Raw genomic sequence first — 25,203 nt, forward strand, 5'->3', positions numbered from 1 at the left:
TGCTTGCTCCTAATCAATTGTATGAAACACTGGCTGCAGTGGAATTTGGATGGAAGTAGGCAACGTAAGAGAAAGATGGAATTAGATTTAAGATTTCCAGTGCTTCCTTCCTCACATATGGCCACATCTAGGGTTAAAATCTCTTGTTAGTGTCTGATCCATTCCCAGTGGAGATGCTGAGTGAGCTGTTCTCTGGCTTTCATTAGTGCCTCTGCACATCAGTCATTCAGTGACTACAGTCAATATTTGCGGGTTCAGCTAAAAGCAAGTGCACGACATCTTCACTGGTTACAAATCGACATTTTGCAGATTGATGCATTTGTTGCTTCCACTCCTGCTATTCTACTGGTTCTCTGAGTTCACCAGGATAAAAGGGGGAAGTAGGAGGCAAAGGCGTATCCTCCTGATATGAAATACACAATGTCCAATACAAAGATTCTTAAAAGTATCAGTATTACTATTATAATGGGGCTGTTCAGGTCCAAGCCTCAAAGTGCATTGACCTGAATGACATGTAGTGTTGGATCTAGGTGCGGCCTGACCTGACCAATCAGCTTGAGTCTGACGCCTGGGGATCGGAACTCAACTGATTTGCCAATGTATCTGACGACCTTTTGCCTTACACAGTTAGTGTCTTGCACATTTGTGACATAATCAGTGATGCATCAATTGCCACCCTTCAGCTGATGGTGTACTTGTAGGTTATTGCTGAATTGGGTTTAGTTTTGCCTCCCATTTCAATCAGATTTGAGCCACATGAACCCACGACCCTCCACCCCCGTCCCCAAATCCCGTCGGTCTCAATTTTGAATCGATCGCATCACTGCACACACGCACGCCAACACAAGAATCTCAACATTCCAAACAACACGATTGGAAATACCTGGTTTCAGGATTCATGCTTAACGTTTTCATTTTTATTTGGAACAAACACCCGATGATCCCTTTGACAAACTGATCAGAGTGTACTGGACACTTTCTGTGGAGTTTGTCAGCCGCTAATAGAATGTCTTTGAAGAAATCCAGTCCTTTTTTGTTTGTTTGGCTCTCTGATCCCCTCCCACTTCCTGCCGGTCAATGCATTAAAACACATCAAATCCCAGCTGCTTCCCATCCCTTAACAGGATCTGTCTTTGATTTGGAAACAAATTGTAAAATACAAAGCAATTTCCGATGCTTTCAAACAATTTGTCTGTGTTCCCCATGTTCCAACATTCAAGCCCAATACTCTTCAGACACTGTATCCCCCTGCGATAGTGAGGCTTGGTTTGTGTTTCCACAAACATTTCAGACAGCAGAATGATGTAACTTAGATTACAATCATTCTCAGGCCTTTGGAGGAAACATTAATCAGAAGTTCTGTCTGTCTGATCAGATGGGCGTTAAAGATCTCATTGCACAATTTGAAAAGTTTCTGCTTGTGTCTTGGCCAACAATCCACCAGATAAAATAGGTCATTGAAATCAAGGGTGTTTGTGGAGCATGTTGTGTGCAAATTGAATGCTGCACTTGCCGACAAAATATGCAGTCATGATATTTTACAGTAAATCCTGTGAAGTGATTTGAGATGTCCTCCCGAAGTGAAAGATGCTATATTAAAATACAAGGGTTGTTATAACTTGCCAATACAAGTTGTAGGTCAGTTAGAAGACGCCAGTATGGGTTTCAGTACAGCAGCAGCAAACCCAGGACTTGTTTAGTAAGGCCATTTCAGCACCTCTGAAACTGTCTGAAGTACAAGATCTGTAGGAAAGCTATTCATCCGCATATGAGGGATTAGAAATGATTATTAAACATGTTATTGCCACTCGATGCTCACAATGTAAATGCATCCCACTCTAGGGTTCAGTTTTATTTTCTTTATACTGTCTTTCCTTCTGTTGTACATAGTTAGATAAGCAACCAACTCTGGGATTTCTGCCAATGTTGCTCTGTACCCATGAATGAGGAAATGCAAATTAGTGTGGGTGGATTGCTCTGTATCCCCTCTGTCCCCCCAACAACCCAAATGACACCCAGCCAGTGGAATCACTGGATGCAATCCTGCTTTCTGCCACAAGGTGGCACTATAGGACAGGACTTCCTCAATGTATCAGCTGGCACAAAACTCTTACCCCTTGTAGATGATGAATAAGTCTTATTTGTGTTGCCAGGGTCTGCACTATGTTTTCATCAAGGATTTCTGCATCACGAAAACAGAGCTGAAAGCAATTCTTTCATAATTGTTGATGGCTTTAAGTTAATTAGGAAAGAGCTGACACATTTTAAACTTAATTAAAAGCCACGTGTCACACGATCCCTGTATTGGTATATAGCACTTTTCAGGTTGGGAGGAAGCCCCCAGTGCTTCACAGGATTTACTGTGCTGTAGAGTGACTGAGTATTTGCAGGTGAACATGGTAGCTCAATAGATAAGTTTGGATGGAGGAAACCCTTCAGCCTAAGGAAGCTATCCTTCCGGAATAGCCATTCCAGGGTCCACCCATCACATCATCCAGCTGTTTTATTAAAAAAACGAGTCCAGTGTCCTGGCCTCAACCAACCTTTGTCCAAGTTGTTGAGAATAGTTTTATGCTGACTGGGACTGTGTACAGTCTGCTGGGCTCCACACATTCTGCCACAAGTGTTAGGATGTGGTCTGCTCCATGTTTCTCCTGCGGTGAATGTCTGATCCTGACCCTGAGGGGATACCAGTGTTCCCCACAGAGGATGGGAATCATACGAAAAGTAACCCTCCCACCCACAGCATGTGCCTCCAAGTGGCTGATCATGGAGTGTTGGTGGAGCCTGGAAACAAGAATCAAGCCTGAGACTACATGTAGCTGATGTGGGAGGAAGAGTGCTGTGAGTGGCACAGTGATAGATTTTGGGGAGAGTGTGCATCAAGGGCAACATCCAGTTCCACTAAATGAGTTAAAATCTCCAGAACACATCCCTTTCTCGCTCTGACTCGAGATTGAAATCTCCCAGCAAGAAATACTGATGAATAGATTATATCGTGCTATGGATCAGCAATAAGTAAACTCCCTTTCTTTTCAAATAGTGCCATGGAATCTTTAAGTCCAACATTCAATCAAAAACACTTTTTTAAAAACCATAACATGCTCCAACAGGTTGATGATGATATGAATAAATATTATTTATTATGGGGTTCTTTAACATCTCCCTGAACTGGACCTTGGTTTAACGTCTCATCCAAAAACCAGCTCCTTTACCAATGCCGCACACTGCGTTGGCATGTCAGCATAGACTATATGAGTTCAAAGTCCTAATGTGGGTTTGAATCCCAAACTGTTTGAGGTGAGAGTGCTACCAACTGAGCCAGGCTGATACAAGGTATGATGATGTCTGGTTAGGATTGAGTTTGGTTTAGCTATGATATCCCCAATAGTAGATCCTCACCGTCTCAACGTGCACATGAAGAATAGTGAGCTCAGTGTTACCTGTTGTTATGATTAGCATGATAAAATAGTATCGCCTACGAAATATACAGTCAATTCACTTTACAGGACATTCTGTGAAGCACTTTCAGACCTCTCGAAGAGGTGATAAGGCGCGATATCAAATGCAACGATTATTATTATAATAAAATTGAATGAATAGCTAATGCAGTTCTGCATCAGAGCATGAATACATTAATATTAATCCTACAATTTAGTGGGTTTTCTTTATTTGATGAACCAGTAAAGGACCAAGGCCCTAATGACTCATCCACCTCAGATCGAAAAGATTAGGAAATGAGTCAAACCGCGAAGTAGTTAGGTAGCACTAGGCTTAACTGTAGAAAGCAGAGAGGATAGTGGGTGGCACTTGACCTCATTAATCTATGAGTGATTCACTGTTGTGGAGATTCACACAGATACTTGTGGTGACGGGTAGATGATCCATCCACTGGAGCAACAAGCAAATTTAAGTATCCTTTGTAATACTCCAAGAGTGTCTTTACTATCTGTTATGACACAGATCAGTCTGTGCACAGGATAGATCTGATAATAGGTGAAGCCATTGTGTTTTTCATTTCCATTCCCTATGAAAAATGAAGACTTCTGAGAGATACAGGAAGGAACGAGCACTTGTGGAAAATGCAGTGCACAGACCTTTGATTTTTCAGGGCTCTTTTATTCTGATATGATTCATATCTGAGGAGCTTTTCTTGCATCTCTCTGGCCCTCAGGACCAAGATACAAAGTATTATCTGTGGAGATCTCCATTCTGTAAAACTATATAGAGTGCAAACGTTCTGTTGAACCTGTTGGGACACGTCTAGTGTGCGACCTTCAGATCTGTTAACTTTGCATCTCAGTAACTGCCTAAGGAGTTCAAAAGAGTTCACAGGTGCTGTGCAACAGAATAAAGCAGACTGCATTCCTTTTGAAGATCTCTACATAGCCTTTTCAATGGCTGCACACAATCCACATCCGTGCAGGACTATGCACCTGAGCAATGGGCCAGAGAAAATGAGAAACAAAGCCAAACAGTGCACGAATCCCATTTGTTGGCAACTGTTGGCGTGTCATTTCATTTATTGTGTCTCCGATTTGCCTATGCTGTGCTGTGAGTAGTTGGCACGGGATCTATGAAGGATAATCAGCAATAACAAAGATGAGAGATTGTGTGATAACATCAAATGAAACATTCCATTGCAATTACTCAGTTTGTACGGACTGAGCCACACAAACACAAGTGGTGCAAGGTTCAATCCTTGGGCTGTGCTGAGTTACCTAATCTCATCTGATTTGGGGTGGTGGTGTTACAATTTTTAGCCTCAGTATCCCTGGGCTGTAGGAAGAAAGAAATTAGCCACCATTCCTACTTTTCATCACTTATATACAGCGACCTCTGTTGGAAAGTGAGTGAAGATTAGATGCAGACAGGATGTCTGTGATGAAAATTTTGTGTACTCCTCCTCTTTCCTTCTTCATCCCTCCACCCGGATCAAGTTAAAGATGCTCACTGCTCCGACCACGTTTTAAAAAAACTTAAGTGGTTATTAGGGCAAGAAACCAGAGGAGAACCAGAACCCACGGGAGCAGACCCCATCCTAAGTTAGCAGCTTGAGGATAATAATAATAATACTTGCATTTGACATAGTGTCTTTCAAGAGGACATCTCAAATGGCTTCACAAGATTTATGGTAAATTGTATTGACTGTACCTTTTGTAAAATAAGAGGAGGAAAATGGAGTGAGAAACTATTCTGGAGAAAAATAGTGGAATATTTATCATGTTTACTGTTCACGAGCAGTTGCTATGTATGTACCGCTGGAAAAAATCTGAGCAAATCGCCATTTGTGGCGCTGATGGAAATTNAAAACTAATTTTCTTTTATATTCTCTAGCAAGTGAAAGAGCTGAGGTGACTGAGCTTCAAATCAAATACCTTCAAAGCCCTGTCTAACCATTCACAACTGTTGATTATACAGTACTCATCCAGCCTGTGACACCTTGTCTCAGCTAATCACAGGTTGTTTTACATTTGGACACTGCCCAACAATCTCCAGATGAACTGTTGTGTTTTAGACATGCAGCTTGGTTGCAGTGCCTATTTATTCATTGACTTTCAATCAAGTGTGGGCATAATGACAGACCTTTGCTGCTCCTTCTTCCCTTTCCCTCCCATGTGTTTTTTTGTTCCATTCTTTGTAGTTAATGTACTTTTTGTAACAGGCAGAAACTCTTGATGTTGATGAAATGCATGAAAGCTTTTATATTCTCATCACTGGTTTGGTTGGTACTGAGTCAATAAACACAGGCGGTTCCCAGATTTGATCCCCATTCCAGCCTTCAGTTAGCTGATTGTAGCTGGAGTGTTGACCCAGGTGTGATGATTGGCAACAGTGTCCCTGGTCAAGAGAGAAGAAACATCAGCCAGGATTCTTGGATATCTGCTACACAATGTATGTGAACAGGGTGGACACATATAAGATGTAGGGTGCAACCGGGATTCAATTCAGCGATGATATCCACCCACTGTCAAATCGTGTGCTGATGCTCGGGTATCCATGACTAGGCATTTAATGATGTGCCAGAGGATTTGTGAATACACTTCACTGCATTAACAGTAAAAATTCAGAGGTTATACAGCTATTGTATAAATCGCTGAGCAGACCACATGGTATACCATGGGCAGCATTGTTCACCATTCTAAAGCAAGGATATTATCGCTCTGTAGAGAGTGCGGATTAGAGATATCAAGGTAAAAACAGGACTTGAGGACCTATGTTTTGAGGAAAGATTAAGGAAATTAGACTTCTTCTCCCTTTGTAAAGAGGATACTTTGAGGCGACCAGATGGACATTTTTAAAATTGTAAAGGGGAATCACAAGTTCATTCAGTTAATTATTCACACTGTTGAGTTCAGAAACTAAGAATATACAAGGCTGGATAATGTGAAGCAGAATATGTGTTATGAAGAAACTCAAAGAATGAAGTGTCCAAGGGCATCTGGACCAGATGGTCTACACCCGACAATCATTAAGGAATTGAGTGAAGAAATAGACTGGACTCCAGCCAATATTTTTAGAAGCTCCATAATTAAGGGTATGGTACCTGAGAATAACTAATCCAATCCTGATGGACAAGAGGAGTGAGTTACAAATCAGGAAATCACAGAGCAGTTGGTCTGAGGTCATAAAGAGTAGTCAGTATTATTTTAGATCCAATAAGTTAGGCCTCACTAATCTACTGGAATTCTTTGAGGAGGTAACAGGATATGATGACCGCAGGGCAGGAGATGTAATATATTAGGATTTAGAAAGCATTTAGTAAATTTCAATTTGTGAGCCTTTTAAAAATTAATAGTCAAGGAATTTACAACAAGTAAGTGTGTGAGAATGAAAGTTGATCAGGTCATATTGGGACATTGGAAAAAGAGTTCTGCGTTATTCTGTGTCTCCTAAAATGTATCCATAAATGACTTTGGGGAGAGTATAACAGTGCTTGCAATATAAAGACTATGAATGACACAAAGCTATACGGTTGAATAACAAGTATGAGGGAGTTTTTTTTAATATTAAAGTAATATTGCTTCTGAGTTAATCAGAACTGGATATCTTTGGCTGAGGTTTTCAGAAGGTAAAATTGGCACCTCTGAAAAGTACTTCATGAAAGTCAACTCCTTCAAGAGAACAGGGAAGGAAATTGGGAAAAAATGTGTATTTTTAATAAATTTTGATGTTAACTGCTCAGATTCACAGCACCAACTTCTTTAACTTTACAGTCCTGAATCCATTCTTTTAAAGTTCATGGCGGTAACACAGAGTAAATTGCACAGACATGTATTGGATAGTGGGAGGAATGTAACTAAGTGTTTCTAACCCACAAGTGTTTTTTCGATTACCTTATTTCAGAACCAACCCTTTATGTAATAAATCTAACTGAAAGCTGTTTTCTTTGTCCTCGTGGGAGGCCATGCTTGATCACAACTTTAAAAAGAAATTGTGTCATAAAACTGCTATTTATCTTGAAAATTTCCTCTGCCAGTCATAATATGAAGAATATTGTTGGAATTATGCTTTGAAAACGATTGCAGCCTTGTATAAAGTGTTATTCGAGAGCGATCAGGCAGGTGAACCTGACATGCGACTATTTTAACTTCTTGAACCTACTAACTGGGGGAAAACACCAAGACTTCTTGGCAGGTGTTAAAGGGACAATCTCTTCATTAGGAAATATTTGGCGATGATGCAATGTGAAGTGTTTTTCCTTTGAGCAAAATAAAAATAATAATAATTTGGTCACTCAATCCATGACTGTTCATGGGACACTGCTGTGTGCAATTGGTTGTCGAGTTTCGCCCATAAACTATACAATCAATTCAACAACCCAACAACAACTTGGATTTATATAGCGCCCTCCATGCTGGACGGCATCTCAGAGTGCTTTACAGTAACTGATCCCGGGACTGAGCCGGGGGGAGGGGGAGGAAGGTGACCAAAGGCGCGGTCAAAAGAAAGAGACTTGAAAATGGGAAGGGAGGGAGCGAGACAAAGGGAGTGAGGAAGGCAGTTCCAGAGCCTCGGGGCACAGTGGCTGAAGGCTCGGCTGCCGAGAGTGGAGCAGAGGACTCGGGGGATGAGGAGGAGGCCAGACCCGGAGGAACAAAGGCAAAAAGTACTCTTGTGAGGAGAGAGGAAGTCAGAGAGGTAGGGTAGTGCAGAGGAGTGCAGGGACATGAATACAAGGGTGAGGATCTTGAAATCGATCCTCTCTAGGATAGGCAGCCAGTGCAGTCTGGCAATAACTGGGGTGATCGGGGAGCGGAGTTTAGTGCAGGTGAGAATGCGGGCGGCAGAGTTTTGAATGATTTGGATTTTATGGATGCTAGTGGGTGGGAGACCGGTGAGGAGGGCATTAGAGTAGTCCAGCCGAGAGGTGACAAAGGCATGGACCAGGGTTTCAGCGGCTTTTGGGGAGAGGTATTGACGGAGACTGTAAATTCACTTTACAGTATACTGTGTGAACCGCTTTGAGATGTCTCAATGACGTGATAAAGTGCCATATCTATTGCAAGAATTATTATTGCTATTATTGATTCAGACCTGATTCCCACTTTTTCGAGCTCTTTCCCCTTCTTCCTGCTGGAGTGAACACCTCTCTTTAAATGGTCAGTTTTGACAGTAGCACATGAGAATTTTTAGAATTAAGCAAAATTTTAAGAAGGAATTCTTTCTCTCTCCAGAAACCATTCCGCTTAGCACCTGAACTGAATTGTAATGTCAGCATGAACAGCCTCACCTGATAGCAGTAGCCTGTTTGCCTTTGTATATAAGTTTTGCCTGACTCTCCCTCCCAAACCCAACATCTCTCTGATGTGAGCTCTTCACTGAGGATAACTAAATTATTGCGATACAAATTCTAAACAAATTGGATTCCTCGACAGCTCAGTGGCTAAATGCACTGCATGCTTATGATGCTGAACCAACCCAGAGCCAATTTTCCTGTTTTCAGCTCAGATAGCAGCTGGGAATGACTGAATTCGGGAGGGAAAATCAATCAGGCTTTAAGCTTCTGATGATTCTTCTGTCATCCCTGCTGGAAAGTGTGTGTGTTTGTGAATTTTGAGTGAGAACATACTGGGATTGGCACTGCTTTTCTCTCAATCCCTCTCCCCCATTCCAAACCGATCAAATTGTATTGTTGCTAAATCATTTTCTGGTCTAAACTAAGCACAATAGCCAACTGGAGGGAGTAGTGAGCAGCCAATGCCTGTGTAATCGAACCAAAGCCCAAGGTAGAGAGGAGAGAGAAGGATTTTTTTTTTAAAAAATACAGAAATAACTGAACTTCTTGCACCAGGGCAACTCAAAAGTTCCTATTTCAAATTCGAAGCATTTCCTCTCGGATCCGCCTGACAGAAGTGTGTATAATAAATACCATTTAACATTCCAGGTTCTGTGGTGTGTAACACTGCAAAACCCCAATATTTGACTTCTGTTTTTGTTTCAAATCCCCAATATTTTACTGCTATCCTTCAACACATAGAAAAATATCCATGATCCGTGACCTCCATGATGACGGTTCAAGCAAAATACAGAGGATCAATGCATTGGCTAAAAGTGGAGACTTTGGGGGTGAGTTTGATCTCCTGTTGGTAATTCAGGATATCAGAAGCCTGAAGCTACTGGTGCAAGGATCCTGTCCTGTTTACTCTGTGTCCCAAGGCCAGGTGTGTGCTTCTTGTCACTAATTTGTATTTCTGATTATGATCCCCTGATCTCTGGCATTCTTGGTCTGTGTGGGTTAATGGATAATGGATGGCTCAGCCCTGCCATCAGGGCTGTGGTACCCGGGTCTCATAGGAGCTGTTGTTGTTTCTGAAGGCAAGTGTAGACCAACACAAGGACTTGGTGCTAAATACCTCTGGGCCATTTCCCTTCTTCTATCATTTAGTGGTACCCACGAAGGCTGGGACTGCTGTTGGCAGCAGCACTGTAATGTAAACACCGTTTTTAATTCACTCTCACCAGTATAACTAAGGAAATGTGTGATCGTAACCAACAACAAACATTCAAACCGTAAATTATTCACAACATCAAGAAGTGTTTACAGTACCATTGTGCTTTACATTGTCTGAGGTCTCGACAGGCAGGAGAAATTTACCATTGAGGGCTCTCAAGTCAGGCAATCCCATTTGAAATATTAGCAAAAAGATTCCTGTTTTTAGCGATCAGCGAAAGATACTCAATAGCCCACTATTCTTCTTAGTTTAAAATAACCAGTGCAAAAAGCATTTCTACTTGACCATATCTATTTCAAATATTTCAAATATTTTCAAAGCGCTTTCCCCCTATTCAAACCTTCACTCAGCAGAATGCATCAGTATTGTTGACATTGTCTTTCACATGATTGAAATTGGTTCATAGTTATAATTCCAAACAATTTACTCTTGTTTACATCTGTGTTCAATGAGTGTGAGCACCTTAGACATTCCAGTGTGAGGAGTGGATGTGGCTTAGTCCTCAAGGAGGGGCCCTGCGTGTTCTTAACTCTCAATTTCTTTTTCTTTCTTTCTTTCTTTCTTTTTCTCGCTCTCGCTCTGTGCACACAGGGTTTACTGGATAGCATTTACGAATTGAGAATAATTTCTTCTCTGTAACCCAGGTGCATTAAGACCAAGTCGAGGACCACTATCATTGGATCATTTAACTCGGCACAAAGCTATGACCTTCCCATGTGCATGGCTCACTTGCACTCTTTGATACTCCCTGTTGGGGGAATGGAGTGCACATTATTATTTGTTGAGTATCACATTATGAATGTAAGGTGAAAATCCCCCACTGCACAGTCATAAATAGGTCCCGATCTGATCTATTCCACTAATGAGCGTGCATCCACACTGCACCACTAGAGGATCATAAACTTGGTAAAGGAAGCCCTTCGGCACTCCCGAAACCAGGTGTTCTTCTGGCAGAACGAGGGGATGGTGAGGGCCTGCCTCAGGCTTGCGTAAACTAGGATCAGAGACTACATACTGAGGGGCAAGCTGAAGTTCGGCTCCACCGTGGCAAAGGTCATACTCCGGTAGGAGCCGCTCCAGCACAAACGTCTCAGGGCGCACCCAAAACTGACTGAAATAAAGGGTACAGAAGGACACTTGAAATGTAACCAAAGAGCGTCCCGAAAACGTATGTACGGTAAACGTGTGTGTACGGTGCACATTGGGGCAGTGCCTTCTGAAAGCGGCAAGTGCACCTTATCAGGGTGCGCGCGGGCGCGCACATGGATGTGGTATATACGGGGACAACGCCCGACTGTTTTAAAGGGAAGGTCCCAAAAAACGTGGGCACAACCTACATGGAATATACCATAAACAACGGAATGTTTTTTTGTATTGGGAGAAAGGAAACAAATTGTAACAGAAGATGTTGTACGTTGTGTTTGTTTTAGATTTCTAAAAAATATATTTTTAGAAAAAACTCTCTGAGTGGTTTGACTCTCACTGTTGAACAGACAGGGTCAACAGTGAAGCGGCAATCAGCAGCTTCTGATTAATAGGAGATCTGCTGATTGTCCTCTCCCTGAATCATTCCCTTGTCTTGCGTTTATAGCACCTGGCAATAAAGCTCACTTACATAGATTATACACCACAGAAACAGGCCATTTGGCCTAACTGGTCCATGCTGGTGATTTTATTCCATATGAGCCTCCACCCACTCTTTACTCCCTCCCACACCCTTCTATTCCCTTCTCCCTCTTGTGAAAGTCTAGCTACCTCTTAAATACATCTATACCATCTGATTCAGGCATTTTCACTACCCTCTGTGGGAAGTAGTTCCCCTCAAATTCTCTTTTCGATCCCCTAGTCGCTATCTTATACTTATGTTTCCTGGTACCCAGCAAGTAAGAACAGCCTATTTATACATTGTGGCTTCTTTCTTAAAGTTCAGTGTTAAAAATTAAAACTCATCGAATGAATTGTTCTTTCCCAGTACCTCAAGACTGTGGTAGTTATTACTTCACTTGTTCTTTTCTCATACAATATCGACATAACTAAACCAACCCACTTCATCTTGGTTATCTTATTTCCCTGTTGCCGTTTTTAAATCTCCAGAACCCTGGGCCTTGGCTTTTCACGTACGTTCGCAAAAACAAATGGACAGCTCTGTTAAATGGGCGCTGTTTTCAAAAAAAGAGAAGAGTAATGTCATTACTGTGTTGTAACTGGCACCTCACTTGATTTTGACGCGATTTATTATTATTATTTGCATTGTATGTCTGTAACTCACAAAAGAAAGATTTAGCCAAACACTGTTTAGTGAAAGGCAGTATTCGTTTATTGATGTAGGGATGTTAACTGATTTGAATTCCTGTGTTCCCCTCTCTTCCTCACCCAGAAAGGCTTTGTCCCTTCACCCAGTTAAAGATGCTTTGTTCCTGAGCGGCTGATAGTATCACTCTGTTACTGGCTGCTGACAAGCTCAGCTCCTGGAGGCCCATAGCTAAATGATCTGAGAGCCCAGCCTGCACTGCTCTGGAGGAGGTTGCTGCATGTCTGCTTTGTGCTGCCCTCTAGAACCAGCAAGAGGGAGATCAGTTACACACTGGCAAGGTGAACAGGCTTTGTGTAGTACCATCAACAGGAGCACTGGGTCTCCCATCTCATGGTACTTCAATTCCCAGTTTTGATGTAACACTGGGAGGAGTGAGCAACCTCACCCTAGATTCCTGCCTCCTCTACTGACTTTCTCTCTCTCTCACTCTCTTTCTGGGGATGGGGTGGTATTGGGTGGGGGGGGGGGGGGGGTGGGCGTTGGGTATGCACAAGGGAAATCCTTATAAGAGCCTCCCACAGCTGGAGGAAGCCTGATGTGTGTCATATTTGTTAATTATAGAGAAGCTGTACAAAAACCACAATAAAAGGCCGTCAGCCCACAAAACAGGATATTGTAACCCTGCTCACTTACCAATCCCATCTGATGGGGCCATCTCATCTCCCAGCATATACTCCAGCACACCAATTAGTGTCAATTCAGGCACTCTTCACTGAGAGCTCAGCAGCACAGTCTTGTGTCAGCTAATGGCATGTGTAAGGCAGTCAAACCGCAGGGACCCTCAGCACTGGAGGAAATAGGGCCTCACAGGGCTCACAGCTTGAGATGATCAATAATACATTGAAGCACCGCTTGGAAAAGCATTGATGGGATCCAACGTAATGGAGGAAATCGAGAGGGGGAGGGCAAGGGACAATGCTTGTAGCTACATGCTGCTACATGATGTTTTCAAAGTAATGCAAGGACTATTTTTTTTAAAACTCGCTCCCAGCTGGGTTGTCGGCTTCCAGAGAAATATTTAACCCTTCAAGTGCATTAGATCATGCCGTGTTAAGGATATTTTGTTACTGTACAGAATCAGGTTAGGGCCAAATGTGTTGTAATGAAGGGAGTCAACTGCAACTCAGCTGGAAGATATATTGAGTTGTGTAGTTCAAAATAACAATATGGCAGCACCGTGCTTCTTCTCCCCAGGAAAGGGGGAGGATAAGTCAGAAAGGACACAGCCCACGGCCATGCTCATGTACTTCTGCACATGATTTCTGCGCAATGTAGGAAGTTCCCAAGAATCTCAGCATGGCTCCGTTCAGCATTCCCATGTGAGGTGTGATTCGACGAGATAATAATATTAATCCTTGTATTCAATATTTTGCCTTATCATGTCTTCGAGACGTCTCAAAGCACTTCACAGAATATACTGAAAAGTGAATTGACTGTATATTTTTGTGGGTAAAACGCGGCAGCCAATTGCACACAGCAGTGTCCCAATAGAAAGGAAAGTGCACTATCTGCCCTGTTCCATTAATGTCGCCAATCTTAGAAACCATGAGTGTGATTTCTCACTCCAGGCTCTCTTTGGCCTCTGAGCGAGCTTACCAATTACTGCTGAATTGTGGGCTATATTGCACTGTGAAATTTTCAGCTCCGAAGGTTAAGATTGCCTAAAATTCATTTGACATTGGATCCATACAATCGGTGGAGAAAAGAAATCTTCATCACTTCAGCCTATATTGGATTTGAACCAGGTCCTAGAGGTGGTTGTGATGACCACAGAACACCATCCGTAGCTTCTTCAATTCTCAAAGGGCTGATATTATTGGTGAGAAACTATCTACTGATGGGAGAGTGGATAGAGAAGATAAAGGAGGAAAAAGCATTGATTTTTTCCATTAGAGCAGTTGAAATTCTCCCATTTTAAGAACATAAGAATTTGCTATGCGAAAGAAGATCAAGACCCATCTAGTTTGTCTTCCACCATCCTGGCAGTCGCTTGACAAGTCGTGTCCCAAACTAAACATTTTGAAAGATTGTCTTGACTTAGACTCATTTCCAGACTAGTGCCACCTAGAGTAGCAGTGCTGATGACCACAACCCACAAACCTTCCTTTCCCAGTGAAACAAATGGAATTCTTTGTTACTAGAAACTCAATCTCTCAATTTTTTTTGTTTCCAGCTACACAAACAGGGTCGTCGGTAATGGACTTAAAGCACAGGCCAATAACCCAGAAGTGAAAGTCAGAGGACCGGATCCTGTGATCAAGCAACTCATCAGCAAGCTGTTGTACGTCAATAAGGTAAGACTTTGGAATACACTAATGGTCACTCGCTGCACGAACCGATTACTGAGAGATTACACTAGTTCGGTTCGGTTACACTCATTCAGTTCGGTTGATAGATTTGAGAGAACCAGGAACCCATTTTGGAAACACAAACCCTGTTTCAAGTCCTATAGTAAAATTATTCCATAACTTTATGAGAGTTTGATACCATTAATACACTAGTTTTCTCCAGTGGCAGATTTAGTAATCAGGTTAGAGAGAAGGGTTGAGATCCAACCAAACAAGCGAAAAGAATCTGGTTGAGCCAGATGTATTTTTCTGTAGCTGAAACGTGTTATGTTCCTTGTAATTTCCTTGAAATGAGAGATGGATATTCCAGATCTGGTTCACATGGTATTGGTTTTGCAAGTGAGGTTGCTAAGGCACTGTGAGATTGCCCCAGTGATTAAAGCAAGCAGAAAACCCTCTTCAGTTTTTCCATTTGTCTGTATCCTTCTTTAAGTCCTTCATTGTCAGCTTTCTCCATCCTTTTTCATGCTTGTGCTTACTCTCACCTTCTCCTTCTGTCTGTCTGTCTGTGTGTGCGTGTGTGTCAGTCTCTCTCTCTCTTTTACTCACTCTCACACATACACTGTCTTTTCAATTTCTTGTAAATCTCTCCCCTTCCTTATCTGGTCAAGTAGCTTGCTGGCAGGCCTCGCACATAAAGAATGTCCTTAGACCTGTTTCCTTTCTCTTTTCTCATTTCTGTTGCTGACGGACACTATGGCTCCCTGCTCATTGTTCCCATATAGCTGTGAATCTGTCATGCTCTGTTTTTCTCTTTTTCTTTAACAATCCATACACAAATGAATTTGTTCCTATAAAATTGCAATCTATATGGATTTGGAAGTGTAGGAACAGGGACAGACAGGTGAGAGATTATGAGGCTGACAATGTGACCATGTGACTGGGTTTGCTATTGACGCGTTGCAATGTTTTTGTTACAGATTGTTACAAAGGGATTTCCACATTCAATGTAACTTTTGCTCAGTATTCAAAGTCTCCCATTCTGACGTTTCCTTTTTCATGAATAACTAATTTGTACCATTTAAGCTTTCACTGCTGGAGGCCTATTTATATTGTGCCTCCAGTAAGCAGAGAAGCAGCAGAACATCTGGACTGGGAATATTATTTGTCCCAGCCCCAGACATCGATGTATGTAGGATACTATGTCACACAGGCACGTGCTGAATCTCTTACTATCAGATCCTCCGCATTCATAGGCAACTGTTTCCTGTAAGCAAGATAGCTTCTCGTGGTTGTGGTTTAATTTCTCCTGAACAAACACAACAAATCACTGCAAGGAACTGGAGTCTTCAGTGTGTTAACTGTATGTAGCTTGGCAGGTTCAGTCTCAGGTTGGCACTAAAGGCTCTTCACTATCAAGGCCCTCCATGGCTTTGCCTCCTCCTACATCTCTGACCTGCTGGCCCCCTATCAACCTGTCTGCTCCCTCTGCTCCAGGTCACCCGTGCAACCCGCCCTACCATCAGCGGCTGGGCTTTCAGCCTCTTTGCCCCCACACTTTGGAACTCCATCTCACAATCCCTTTGCCTTGCTCCCTCTCTTGCCTCCTTCAAGGCACGAATCAAGACCCTCCTTTTTGACTGTGCCTTCAGCCGCCCTGCTACCCCCTCAGCCCTCCCTCATCCCAACCTTGTCCCCCACGCTCAGGTCCTGATCCCTGACTGTTCAGCGCCTTGGAACGTCCTCCCGTCATGAAAGGCACTTTACAAATGTAATTTTGCAATTTGTTGTTGTACGTTGAGTGCATTGCTCCAGAGATAACAAGGAGAAAAAAAATCTACCAGAGTCAAAATCTCCAGATTAACTCCTGCTGAAAGATGCATCTGTGCGGAACATGGGTGAGGATAGGAACAGAAATGATTTGATTTTGACATAAAGGTCACCAGGAAGCAGGACAAACTTCATGGTGTTATCGACTCAAAACAAACGGTGGTTATATTTGAGAAAGGGACGTATTGTATCAAGGTAAAGAATAATGCAACTCTTTTTCATTTTTGTCTCTGTGTCACCCTCAAATATTCCTAGGGTGTGTTATATAGTTTTATAGGTTAGAAAAAGAGTAAAGTTCCATCGAAGCAGAACCTGCACAGCTGCCATTCTTGTTTCCTAAATTAGCCGTCTTTATGGCCACCAAATTAAATGGCCAATTAGTGCAACATTGAGAGTAGATTGTATGCTAGACATAAGCCTATTAGAAACCAAGTTCAGACTTCTCCCTGCACTTTTTACGTAGGCACTGTACAGCAAGTAGAGAAAGGAAACTTTGCTCCTATTCAACTAGGTTGGATTTTGCTTGGAATCCAGAGGTGAAACGTCAATATGAACGACCTTGTATATCATATGTTCCAGGAAAATAAGGTCATTTTAGAATATTTTTGAACCCTATGCCACCTGCCTGTTGAAAAGCTCTTTTGGTTTACACGTTTCCAATGAAACCTAATTGAAAAGCTACAATAAAACTTATTGGAAAGGAATTCGATTCATTGACTTTTTAAACAACTTACTATATAAAAGTCAAAGTTTATATACCCCTTTCTTGGATAGTAATTCATCTTCAATAAATCAGCACCTCGTGGTGTCCGTGCTCCATCCACCAGAACTCGAGAATATGTAAATGTTTCTGTTTCTGATAATCATAGAATGGGTTTAAGTGGAATTCTGTTTCATGCGCCTCATCCTTCCGAGATATGCATGGTTTGACATTTTCAAGTAATTGAAAATGTGTCCAGGTTCTTAATCTGTGGTGATGTAAGAGCAGACAGAAGGTCACACTTCGGGAAGCTTTTTAAGAGAGTCGCTCTACAGCTTAAATATAAAACACTAATGAGAACATTTCAGAACAGAAGTTGACAGGTGAGTAGGATAAACTTCATTTGAAACAAATATTCATATGCACAGTTCAGTGGAGATAAATGCTTGTCTGGTTCAAGCACAAAAATAAGTCTTTGTATTCACTCCCATTGTAGCGACTTAAAGAGGGCCCACCCTTTCCATTCATTTTCATTTTATATAAACGTTCCAGCAGACTCTATGCATTCCCATTTATTTTATAGAATCCCAATGGAGCCAAACCCCTTCCTGTTCTCTCCCATTGTATATAAGTCCAATAGAGAAAACTGCCTCCTATCCTGTTGCCCTTTGGCTCAGGTGTTCTACCCATATCATAGGGTCAGAAATTTAATGACTGATTCCCAAATGCTGCTAAGGTTGCATCACTGTCCACTGGAGGCAAGTTTTGCAATAAATTAACTTTCCCCAGATTTAACAATCATGAAATAAAAAGCAATGTGAATGGTGTCTCAGTGATCTGAATATGCTACCAGCCATCTTTGTGACAAAAAATAATCTTTTTATTAAAATGGGACATAAAATCGTGCTCTTTGGTACCACAATAGGATACGATTTGCAACAGAATTTGTTAATAGTGACATTCCTGAAACCACACTTTACTCTTTCAGTGCCTTCAGAAGAATAGAGGAGAAAATTGGATAGAGGGAAAAAGAGTTATCTGTGAAATGAGTTTAGTGGCATCTCAATCCAGTTCCTGTTGGGCTTCCAACATCAAACCACCTGTAAATTGGAAAACTCACAAAGCGGAACCTTGAGATCACTGGTGTGGAAAATGACATTCATGGATTAGTGTGTGAGCTTCTGACCTTGGGACTTAGACATTTGAGTAGACTAAAAGGACCTTCACTCTTGTGTCAGCATTAACCACTCCTAGATCAGATGCAGTAATGCGCTTCATGTGGTGCAGATGTGACAGAGTTCCCAAAATCATTGCGGCCCTGTTCACAGCAGTAACATCCTTCAACTTGATGAGCACAAAATTGACCCAAAAAACGCTTTATTTATAAAAAAAATAAAATCCTGATCTGACATGTTATTGATGATACTAACAAATATTATTTATTATGGATCTTTAACATCTCCCTGAACAGACAGAACTTCAGTTTGGAATCTCCTCTGAAGAACGGCACCGCCAACAATGTAGCACTCGCCCAGCACCACATTGGAGTGTCAGCCTAGACTATGTGAGTTGATGGTCCTGTCAGTGAACTAGTGATTACTGCTGACCCGAGCGTACGGGTCCTTTTATTCTGCTCAAACATTTTATTCTGTTTGAACCTACAACCTTTTGACTCAGAGGCAAGTGTGCTCCCAACTGAGCCAGGCAAATGCCTATTAATGTAAATAATATTGCCATTGCTGGTGTTAATTTAAGAATGATTTAGTAAATCGTCAAAGCATAAAAAACACAGAATTGCTGTAACTACTTTGGCGTACACGATATCAAAGGACTTACTTCAGGGGCTTACTCTGCCTCTGTACAAAGCCTCTGCTTATCTAAAATGGATGAATGTAGAATTCCATGGGGAGGAAACTGAGATTATTGAAGGGAAGTAATTACCTGCGATTCATGTCAGGTAAGCATACACCATTTACGCTGCTTAACTCCTGTGCTGGAGCTCTCTTTGAGGAAGACAGTTTCTTGAAATAAATACTAAAAGACAGAAGGGGTATATACTACAAACTGCTCGGGAAACCACAAGAGAAACTCCACTCTGTCTGCTACCTTTAATTTACTGCTCCTTCCAGCTGTCCAAAGTATTTGTTTTGACGCCTGATTCAACAGTGAGAGAGAACTTTCATTGCACGAGAAGCGCTTGACAAGGAATTACTAGCAGGTGTAGTGACTTTTCGTCAATCAGCATTATGGCCATCCCATCATCAAATGTCCTGCATGCAGTTTTGAAATGAATGACCAATTAATCTGGAGGATTGTTGGCCAGGAGAATGTTTTTTTCCCCCAAAAAAGCAACCTCCCCTTTTTTGAACACTGGTCTTGACACCCACCTGAAAACAGGCAAACAGGAAAGGGTAGGAGAGGGTAGCAGTCAAGGGTTAAATAGTGTAAAATTCGGGTGAAAGCTGAATAATGTGATGGTTTAAGAACCTGGATATGGTGCACCAATGGTAATAATAATAATTCTCGCATTTGATGCAGCGCCTTATCACATCGTTAAGACATCTCAAAGCGCTTCACAGAATATATTGTAGTCAATTAACTGTATATTTTGTGGATGAAACGTGGCAGCCAATTGCGCACAGCAGTGTCCCACAACCAGTCATTTTTTTAATGACTGATGGGTGATGGATGGGAACTAGGCTATTATTATGAGATCCTTAGAGTGCGACTTCCTCTCCATTTAAGTAAGTTCAAAATGATCCTGATGGTGAGACTTCTCTGTAACTTCAGGTATTAATACAAGCGTAGATGATACCTACCTCTTGGTCCCTAAGAGGACTACAGCACAGTGAATGAAGCCTCTGCTCAGTCCAACTGGGCTATTGCATCCCATTTGCATTCAGATATTCATAGCCATCTTTTCTGAATGATAACAGAAACATGGAGCATTCTCAGACTAAAGTGGGGATTGTGGCTAAATTGATCTGAATTATTCATTAACATTTTGTATTAAATAAACAAAAATGGGATTTGACATTTCCGATGTGTATTAGTTTTGGTGGGGGTGGGGGCGCGGGGGGGAGTACAGAGTTGGCTTCTGTCAGCAACCCTGATTGATAGAGGTATATTTTATGTATTAATGTATTCATGGTGAGTTATAAATATTTAGATTCAAACAGTTGCTTCAACAATTGAAGACATGTTAAATGGAGTTATCAATTTGAAGGGGAGATGAAGGAGATGTTGGCAAGTTGTCTGCAGAAGCTGCTGTGAAAATTGGCAAAATTTCTATTGTAGTACATAAAATAGCACCCACAGCAGATAACATGATATCCTGTTACTCTCTTGGCCCCGGAAAAGGAATCTGAATGGAAGCGTTGGCTGTGATCTGTGTCTGTGTCGATTTTTCACCTGAATTCTGTGAGGATGTGAAGATTTCCTCTTCCATCCAAAGGGGTGAAAAATACATAATGTAACGTGATAATTATCACTGGTCGTGATTGGGGTTATTGCGCAACTGGGGACAACATCCTCTCCTACCCCCTCTCCACGCCTGCCCATCTTTGTTCAAATGGTTTCATCCGAAGTTGGTTGCAGCAGCCACTGAACTAATCTGCCAGTACCTCCTGCCATGTGGATGCACATATTTCAGCTCTGGTTCAACTTTTAAAGGCAAATGGGACATCTCAAAGGGCATCGTGCAGAACAAGCAGTGTGACAAAATAATGAGTAGCAGGATAGAAAATAGAAGAGAAGACAGAGAAAATAGATATCAAATGTTCTACTAAGTTGTAGTTGGAAGAAAATGTATTTTTTAAAAAAAAATTGGATTAAACAGCAGGAAATCGAAACTGTAGAATAACAAATGGCTCCTGTCAAAGAGATCACTGGAAACTGCAGGGCTCTGTGCAGAGAAATAATGGCAGCTGTCAGTAGCTATATTGAGGTGCATGTTATATTGTGGGTGCAACACCGAAGAAAAATCATAAAAAAGAGATTGAAACAAATTAAGATTTTAATATAAAACCGCTTTATTTCTCCATTCAGTTTCCGCTCTCCTAACCTGAAGTTGTTTATTTATGCAGGGATATAAATAATAATAATTATAATTAATCCTTGCCTTTGATATGAAGTATTATCATATTGTCAAAATGTCTCAAACCACTGGCACCAATTACTGTAAAGTGTAGTAACTGGTTATTTGTAAACAAACATGGCAACCGATTTGCACATAGCAATGTTCCATAAACAGCCATGAAGTGAATGACCAATTTAATCTGGAGGATGTTTGGCCAGGACACCGAGAGGAACTCCCTTCACTTTTCAAACAGTGCAATAGGATCTGTATTGTCCACTTGAACAGGGATCTTGGTTTAACTTTTCATCCAAAGGACAACATCTCTATCAATGACTATCTCCCCCAGCATTGCACTGGAGTGTCAGCTCACAGGCTCAAAGTCCTCACATGGGGCTTAAACCCACAACCTACTGTGAGAGTGCTACCAACTGAGCCAGGCTGATACCTATAGTTCAGCAGATGTTGGTTGATGATCAGTATCTCGCTCATGAGGGCATTCTTTATGTGTGAGTGTGGATAGTAAACCCTGTCTGGCTAATTGATCTTGAAGGATATGACAGCCAAACTCGATCAATGTCATTACATCAGCAGATGTCCAACAGGTATCCGGGATGAGAAGTGGGAACCTTGACTGTTCTCTCTCTTTTCTCTCCCCATCCCCTAACAGATCCACAGACCAATGTCAACCTCCCCTCCGGTTTGCTCAGCTCACGCTCAACAAACCAGGCACAGACTGAGATCTTCCTGGTCTGCTTGGTCTATGTACACAGGACAGCACCTTTGCCATCACAGCTCCCAGAAGAGCTCATCTATTTTTCATGAATAATTATGTTTTACAATATTTATGGGAAGAAAGATTAAAACGGGTTGAACATATTCAGTAATAAAAAACAATTATCAGCACACATTCCAGTGCTGGCAGAACAATGGAGGCCCTTCAATGGAGTTGGACGTTTTGAAATATACGGTCCAGACTTAACACAGACTTCGCCCGTGTTTTCCTCATCACTCACTCCTCAGGCGTAAAACCCTCTTGGAGAAGCTGCACGCTGCTGCCATTCATCTTGTCCTGTGGAACTTGCCATCAGTACATTTCCCACAGTACGTTTACAAATGATCTGTGTGTGCCTTTGTAACACAGAATTTTATTGTTACTGGATTTTGAAGCAGTTAATGCAGAGGCGTATGTTAGTGTTTTCTGTTTCGTCTTTTGTTGCCTTTCAGCCATTCAAGTTACACAGTTAACTGGCTGCTTAGCCAGCTTTACCCTATCTGATTATTTATGTGAATTACTTGGACATTTTCCCCATTTCTCTCTCCCCCCACCCCTCTCTCCCTCTCTGATTCTCAGTCTCTTCCCTCTTTCAACTGCTTTCTTCCTCTTGTTCATTCTCTCTTGCTGCCTCTTCTCCCCAACACCCCCCCACTGCCCCCCACCCCCCCCCCCCCTCTCTCTCTCTCTGTCTCGGTCATCTTCCAAAAGCCTCTCAATGTGGCAAGTTCATGTAAACATTTCAGTGCAACACTATGCTGGTTGCTTGCATACGCTTGAGATCGGATATGTTAAGGATTCCTGAGTCAGTGTTGAATTGGAGAGGCTATTTTCATTTTAAGTTCATGAAATACACAGGTCACGAGTAGAAGGCTGGAGAGTGAGAGAGAAATCACTTAGCACATCTACATTTACACAGTGACAAAGTGAGCCACCTGTTTTCCACAATAATGTCTTCTCATAGTGCTTTTGGCAGCTATCCTGAATGCGACTGGCAATTGAGTGTGGCATTTATATGGCATTTTCATCATTAACATGCTGTTATGTAACAATGTTTGGTTTCTCAATATCTCTGTCTCTCCCACCTTTCCCATTTTCGCTCTCTTTGTCATTAACCCACTGTCTGCTCTAGCTACAATGAAATTTGTCCCCGCTACTATCAGTAAAGGTGACTGGAGTGACATTGACACTTTTCTGCTCTGTGGTTTGGTCCGTCAGGGACACCTGAAATAATTTTGCACGTTTTTGCTGATTTTCCCAGGAGCAGAGTTCTTTATAATTATTTTCCTCATGTCCTGCAGCAAACCCAGCGACCCACATTGAAATAGATTCCTGTGCCATTACCACCTAGGAACCCACTGACCATATAAATTAATTCGCTGTCACTGGTGGAAATGGAGGGTACAGAATTTAGATCAGTAAGTTTCAGAGGCTGAAACTGAGCACATGTGTACTGAGTGCATTGTACATCTGAATCGCCCTGAGCCAGGACCATTTCTTCTTTACGTTCACCTCCAAAGAGATGGAGCTATTTGCTGATTGCCTCTTTGCTCTTTCAGCTGGGGATCTATTCTGATCAGGGAAAGACTGAAAAGGGGAGAGGAAAAATGCATTTGAAACATAACTAAAAATGTTTTAGGAAAGACAGTACTTGGTGTGTAAGTTGGTAAGAGCACTGCTCTGTTCATCTGAGACGTACAGACTTGGAAAGCCCCAGGTTCAGTTGCCTGATCTGAGAGCTGATCTCGGGCAGTACTAGGGCTGCTACAATAAGCCTCAGGTAAAGTTCCCTCACTCCAATCACAACAGTAGGCTCTCAGCTTCCCTGAGCTAAGAAAAAGCAAAATCAGCCAATATTTTATCTCCTGATCTATCCAGTGACCCTGCTGGAATGTGAATGTAAGTACATAGACATCAGTGAGGACGGCATCTCACGCAGTTTTGACTCCTCCTCTTTGTCCGACCATCCCCTTTCCTCTCCCTCCATTCCACTCCATTCATAGTAACATAACCTGCCAAAATACTTTGTTTCGGTACAAAATTCAAGAATATCTGTCTGGTTGAGGCACGGTAGAGTGGCTTCTGCAACTATACCTTAGCAAGACTTAGATCTGGCTCTAATACCAGCAATTTCACCACATTTCATCAACTTGCTACTGGGAAGTTAAGACTTCCCACTCGAGTCTTTGAATTAACCACATCACAAACATTTCAAGTACAAGGACTGGAACAGAAAAATGCTTGATGCTGAGATATTCTGGGAGGGTGAGATTAAATGTATATCCTTTTAAAACCTTTTCCACTTCTTCATCCAAATCTGTCTTGTGATCTTGTGAACAACCTGTTCTATGAATTTGAAGTAGAGCATATTCTGAACTGTTATTGCGAGGCCTATCAAAATCTCACAGTAAAATTGAGTCCTGTGCAGTGTGGAGCCAGCAGCTATTAATTGTTTAAAGTGATTGAAATCCCAGTGGACAAAGTCATTCTCAAGTATTTGAGATGCACTTTTTTTGTTCCCTTTAACAAAAATATTTTGTGACACGTGTTGAATCCTTTTAAAAAATTACTTTTAAAACAGATGGATCATCATTAAAATGCAGGCTGCAATCCCTCGTGGATTGCAATGTTGGTAATGTGGAGCGTTGGATAGAACTTTAATTGCTCTGCTTTTTCTAATTCCATCCTCTAAAGGGATGAGTCTATTACTGAAACAGCACTGTGTACGAGGGAATGTCTTGTCTTGCCTGTTCGAGGAGGTAATGCAGAGATAAAATTACAGTCTGTATATTAGCTTCTCTTGTTATAGTGTTTAAATATGTGACAGTGTTACATTCAATTAGGAGGTATGACAGATTTCTGGGCTGCTACAAATGGATGTTCATCATCGTGGTAATTTCTAAAATGGTCGTGGAGACATGAGAGACTAATCATATAAAATGCATTTCACGATTATAAATTGCAGCCTTATGATTCCCATCTTTCTAAGTTGCTATAATTGAGCTTCTGTTTCACCTCTGACCACATGCATTTTATAATATTGGCAGTCATTCTTCTTTTCCCTTGGGCTTCCTGATAATGCAGTTGGGATCATTGCAAATGCAAGGTCTCAAATCCAGGCTTATCTCCATTCCCCTTGAGTACGCTTTAGAAGAACTGAATACTTATTTTTGGTGGTGGGGGGTGGGGAGAGGAAGTGTTCTCCCTTTGGCACCTCAAACTGGTTTGCGCCATTATGTTGGCTATTTGACTTTGGAGGGCATTG

General features: G+C 41.8%; 1 protein-coding gene across 3 annotated transcripts in view; it reads left to right on the forward strand.

The window, feature by feature from the left end:
- Positions 1-25,203, forward strand: part of LOC103188800 (glypican-5-like) — a 176,148-nt gene that overhangs the window by 97,950 nt on the left and 52,995 nt on the right. For all 3 annotated transcript variants that reach the window (XM_007909017.2, XM_042339023.1, XM_042339024.1), the window contains one exon: positions 14,444-14,564. In XM_007909017.2, coding sequence (XP_007907208.2) covers positions 14,444-14,564 — 121 coding nt within the window. The remainder of the gene's footprint in view (positions 1-14,443; positions 14,565-25,203) is intronic.

Source organism: Callorhinchus milii, unplaced genomic scaffold, assembly GCF_018977255.1.
Source record: "Callorhinchus milii isolate IMCB2004 unplaced genomic scaffold, IMCB_Cmil_1.0 Scaffold11, whole genome shotgun sequence".
Taxonomy (NCBI): domain Eukaryota; kingdom Metazoa; phylum Chordata; class Chondrichthyes; order Chimaeriformes; family Callorhinchidae; genus Callorhinchus; species Callorhinchus milii.